This window comes from Nelumbo nucifera, chromosome 4 (genome assembly GCF_055504915.1).
Source record: "Nelumbo nucifera cultivar China Antique chromosome 4, China Antique-T2T, whole genome shotgun sequence".
In the NCBI taxonomy this organism is placed as follows: Eukaryota; Viridiplantae; Streptophyta; class Magnoliopsida; order Proteales; family Nelumbonaceae; genus Nelumbo; species Nelumbo nucifera.
The window spans coordinates 12,750,515-12,756,104 of NC_142652.1; the positions used below are offsets into that span (position 1 = coordinate 12,750,515).

At 36.1% G+C, this 5,590-nt stretch overlaps 1 protein-coding gene across 1 annotated transcript; it reads right to left on the reverse strand.

Moving 5' to 3' along the window:
• Positions 1–964, reverse strand: MLP423 (MLP-like protein 423). The gene is made up of 2 exons (XM_010273704.3): positions 694–964; positions 1–594 (listed from the first exon to the last, which is right to left on the reverse strand). Exons 1-2 carry the CDS (start codon positions 869–871, stop codon positions 317–319), a joined length of 456 nt encoding a protein of 151 aa, XP_010272006.1. The 5' UTR covers positions 872–964; the 3' UTR covers positions 1–316.
• Between the last annotated feature and the right edge of the window lie 4,626 nt (positions 965–5,590).

Consider the following 5,590-nt stretch of genomic DNA (forward strand, 5'->3'; position numbering starts at 1 on the left):
TTCAAAAAAACTTATTTTTATTTTCAAGAAGACCCTTGGCCTTTATCATCGAAATTGATTATATTTGCATATACCAACATAACTGATAAATAGACCTTCATACATTAAAAGAAAAACACATAAATAAAAGGCAAGAGGAAGCTAACGTACATACGTAAATAAATATTTATTAACCCCACCAAAGATGTATTTGAATCGTACGTTCGTCCTGGTTTTTGGAGAGGCTCCATGCACTGATGCACGTCTCTTACTCTTATTGACCAAAATACCCACCGGTTTTGACTCGTCTAATATTACTGTCTATTAATTAATTAATTTATGCCTTGAGGTTGAGGAGATATGTGTCCAAATCGCTGAAGGTCTTCACTGCAAATTCCTGTATGAGGTTGGGCTCTGGAACTTCCTCAGTTGCCTTCTCATATTCCACAGACCATTTCACACAACTCCCTTCACCCTTGGGAACAACTTGGAGACTAGCTTTAAAATGCTTGTAGAAGTTGCTGATATCTCCGTCTATGACAGTGTAAGACACAGATTTGCTTTCTTCATCGGCGGTCTCGACCCTCTCCTTAGAAAACGTTATGATTGGAATCCCTGTAATTAAATTACTATCAAAATGTGTAATTACGAAACAACCAAGCAATTGATTTTGAGATGTAAGTGGGGCAGTGAGAGCTGCATGTTTTGTTTTACCTTCAGCATATTTAATGAGCCTGACGGAGCCGACGCTCTGGCCATCTCCTTCCACGATCTCGATACTCTTGTATTGCTCAGGGAAGATCTCGGGGAAGAGTTTTGTAGACTCCTTGATTGCACCCCAGAATTTATCTGCAGGGGACTTCACCTCCACTGCTATCTCAATCTTACTCATTTTTGTATGAAGATCGAAGCAGCAGCAAGGAGGATGCAGCTAAAGGGATCGATAATAGAGATCGAAATGGGTGTGTGTATGAAAAAATTATGAGGGATTGCATGTTTTTATATAGTGATAGACTGTTAGTACGTGCATTTAATATATTATGAATGTGGCTTTAAATCCTTCAAAACTATTTTCAACGACCATCCACCCCAACTCTCTTCTCTATTTCCGGTCAGTTGGTTGAATTTCTTTATTGAATTGTGGATGGTGATGGTGAAGAAAAATGATGTATGGGTTCTTGCTCCGATCCACAACCTCGCCCCATTTATTTAATCGGGTTCACGTTCCTATATATATATATATATATATAAATTAATTAAAGGACTAGTTTTAATATAGTTAAGTTTTAATTTTTAAAAAAGTGGGTTAGACATAGAAGAGCCCTTCCAGCATGATATCAACCCACTCATCAATCTGACTGAACCGGGCTAATCCAATCCTCATTGAGGTTTGAGACTAGTGGAATCTTAATTACTGGAATTTTCCGGGTTCATGTATGGGGCTCCGACAAATCAAAATAATAAATACTAATAGAAACAAGTAAGGGGGCCGGGGGACTACATAATTGTATCCACCTCATTGACCATCTACAAAGAATGGAATTAAATCAATTATTAAGATGGTTATCATCAACTTATGATCGCCAACGACCAACGACACACATAGGTGGTTCATAAATTTTTTGTATGGTTAATTAAGGCCCACCGGTTTGGTCACTCTTTAAGTCTTCATGTTAAATGTTGGCCATTTATAGATCAGATCTGTTCACGGGTCGGGCTTATTGCATTGGGCTCGGGTTTCGGGCTAGGTGAATTCCAAAAATAGATTCTTGACAAATGCTCATCATTACTACCAAGACCATGACAAAGAAAAAGGATTTTGTTCACCAATTTCATATTCGTAGAAGATCTGGTTAGAGCTGCAATTGGATTGGATTCGGCTCATATCCCAATCCGATCTAAACTTTATTTGAATTCCATTCGTTTCGGATTGGATTTGGATTTAACCAGCATCCATTTCATTAATTATATTGAAACAAATTAAAGTTAAATCATTTTTTAAATAATGCATATGGAATAAATTAATTTAAATATAAAACACTAGATTCATTATTATAAATTTTATTTAATTATATAGATAGCCTAGCCCAAGAGGAAGAGGAGGATGAATTAAGTGTTTGAAACATTTCCCCCCTTTTCCTAAAGTATTTTAACAAGATGAATGCAAGAATGTAACAATAAATGTGAAGGCAAAGTGTGTGTACCATGCCTACAATGCAACAGAAAGTGATGTATTGTAATCAACTAAACAAGTTAAGTAGTAATAAACAAGAAAAATAAAGATTACAGAAAAAATAAAAGCATACAAAGATTTTTATAGAAATTCGACTACTTGGAACCTATGTTCTCTTCTCATGCCACCTCTTGATTTCAATAACAAACTGACTGGACTTCTGAGTGTTGGTTAAAATGTTACAACCAATAGAGTTTGCATGTGTTTGCTATACATTCCTTTGTATTATCCTTATCAACACTAGTGTTCCCTTCTTTGAATACCCCAAATACGAAGGACAATAACAGCTAATGCACATGTACAAATAAAATGCCTCTCTTCTTTTAATAGATTTTTCACAAATCACCTATAATCTATTCATGAACAATGTCAACAAAAACACATGCATTCATCTTAACCTATAGTTGACTATTCACTACTCAAGACCCTAAAACCTTGCATAACTACATTCTAATCATCCAAATTTTATTAACTTAAGCTTTCAAAGTAAGATTAAACAATTTTTTAGTCCAAAATCACCTAAGAATCAAACTTAGTACTAACAATTGGTCTCTAAGGTCCAAATTGACCGAGTTTGGTCATGTTTGAGCTCATAGTGTGTATCTAATGCTCATGATTTACATCAAGTTCTAAATATGACATGACATATACTACTTGGATTTGGATGCTCTTCTTCTTTTAGCTCATGGTAGCCAATATCATCTTGGAGAGGTTTAACAAAATTGCTAGCTGCCCAACATTTTATCCATACTTTGCTTCTTCTAGCATTTGTTAATTATTTTTAGTTCAACGGAGATAATTGCACACTTAACACATTCACTAGTACTTTTAGTGAATTTGTTATCATCAAAATACATAAGACCAACATTATTTATATGAATATTTGTTAACACAATTATTTATACAACTATACATATCATCATCATCATCATCTAAGCCTTGTCCTAATTATATAGGATTGGCTACAGTGCTATTATATCCATTGACAAAATATGAATGCTTAAATCATTTCTTATTATTTCCACCCAAGTCCTTTTTGGTCTATCCCTAGAGCTCTTTTGGTCCTTTCAACTTGTAACAGATCACTTCTTCCAGTGAGTGCTGTAGATAGTCTTTTATGCATGTTACCAAACCATATCAATTTAATTAAATAAGATGAAGTCAAATCCATGTTCAATCCAACTGTCTTTGATGGTGAACCCAAGTAATTGGGTCCTATCTTTGATAAGGTGTTGGACTATGTTGTTAGGTCCTAAGTTAAGTGATTTTATTATTAAACACTTCCCCACCACCCACCCACAACTTAAGGTTTGATTTCTTTTCTTGGACAACATCATTCATAAACATTTCCCTTGTCTTTCCTTTAATTTAGTTTTTGATAGACATGGATAACAAGTCTGGATTTGGTCCCAACACATGGTTCCAACAGCCATTGTAGTTGTATATTGGGCACTTTTGCCATGAAGGACAAGGGAGATATTCCCAGTATACGGCTGCAATGGTTGTTGGGACCCTGCATTGGGGTCACATCATCTAAATTGGCTAAAGTGAGTGACTAAGTTTTGATCTAGTCCCAACAATCACTGTAGTTGTATATTGGGCACTTTTGCCATGAAGGACAAGGGAGATGTTCCCAGTGTACGGCTGCAATGGTTGTTGGGACCCTGCATTGGGGTCACATCATTCAAATTGGCCAAAGTGAGTGACTAAGTTTTGATCTAGTCCCAACAACCATTGCAGCCATACATAGGGAACATCTCCCCCATAAAGGATGAGGGAGATGTTCATGATGTACAATTGCAATGGCTGTTGAGACAAAGGATTAAAATATACATGTGTTAGATATCAAACATGGGCATGGTGCATATTGATATGACTGATACTCTTTTTTTTATATATATATTTTTGGTTTTTATTTTATAATAATTAAGGTATAAGACTTTTTAAAAATTTTCAAAATATTTGTATATCAGTATATCCAAGCATATATGGATACATTAATACCATACGGGGATATCATATCAATACTTTAATCATTGTTTTCTTTGTTTTTTTTTTGAGAGGAATACTTTAATCATTGGTTTAGACCCTGTATTGGGGTCAGATCCATACTCATGGATAACAGTGGCCATTTTTAATGTCAAGTGTACTGGGCCAGAGTGAGTTTGTATCTAGTCCCCACAACCATTGTAGTTATACGTCCAGAACATCTCCCATGAAGGTCTATGATGAACAGACAGTTTTAGTTTTTTTTTTTTTTTGTGGTATTTGAACTATAGACAGATTTGATCTGACCACTCAGACCACCTGGTCCACCTCCACCATGTTATTCAGAGCTTACAATTTACTCAAGAATTACATTTCGTGGATTGAAGCCACAGACTCCGGCAAGCCCCGGTTTATGGTATACATGTAGCAGTAGCACACAGCACACTCATGTTAGCGAAAAAGAAGGGAAAAGGGGGATCGATACTTCATTTATCTTCTGTAAGATAGAGGGTGGCAATACATGGTGATGTGATGGACTCATGGCAATACATGAGTTATGAGTACTGTCTACCACTAATACTGCCTACTGTTCAGTGGGACTCAGGGCAGTACATGGTGATGAAGGTAAGCTTTGACTATATATAGAAAGGTGATTGATCTCTCATTCTCTCCTAATAATCGAATCAAAACCTCTTTGTTTCTATCAAGGTAGATAGAAAATGGTCTTAGACACAAGGAAGGCCCAGCACGTCCACAAAACACCCATAAAAGCATTCCCCAATGCCTACCAACATTTGCTAATCAGTTAGCAGTATGCTGCTGCCTTCTCCTCCATAAAGCACATAAAATTGCGTTTGGTAAGAGTGAAAACATTGAAAATAAGTTTGTAATTTGATTTAATTTTGTAAACATTTGGTAAAAATACATGAAGATAAAAGTGGATACATTTTTTAAAGCATCCCCCGCACCAACTTCCACGTAGATCCGCCCTGTCAGTCAGTCAGTCTCAACTCTCGACTCTCGAGGATGGAACCTCTTTTTATCGTCAACTAAAAGATGGCTCTGGCCCTCTTACTCATTACTCATTAGTGTTTATCTTCCGTTTTCTTCATTTTGTGATTTAAGGACTCCGTAGTCAGGGTCACGGATGCTCCCCCATAGCCATACGGCGGGATTTGTATGCGGAATTAGTGCATCAAAATTATCAGCGTAATTTAAAATTGAAAATTTTAAATATTTAAATTTACTACGATAACCAGATTGAGATCGAAGACGTTTAAGATTACCAAAATCTAATTTTGCAAGTTGTGGGGTATTTGGAAGGTGAATTTTGGAAATGAAATAATTGAAAGCTTCCTCTCAACGGCTATCTTTCTCGCTCTGGTCACA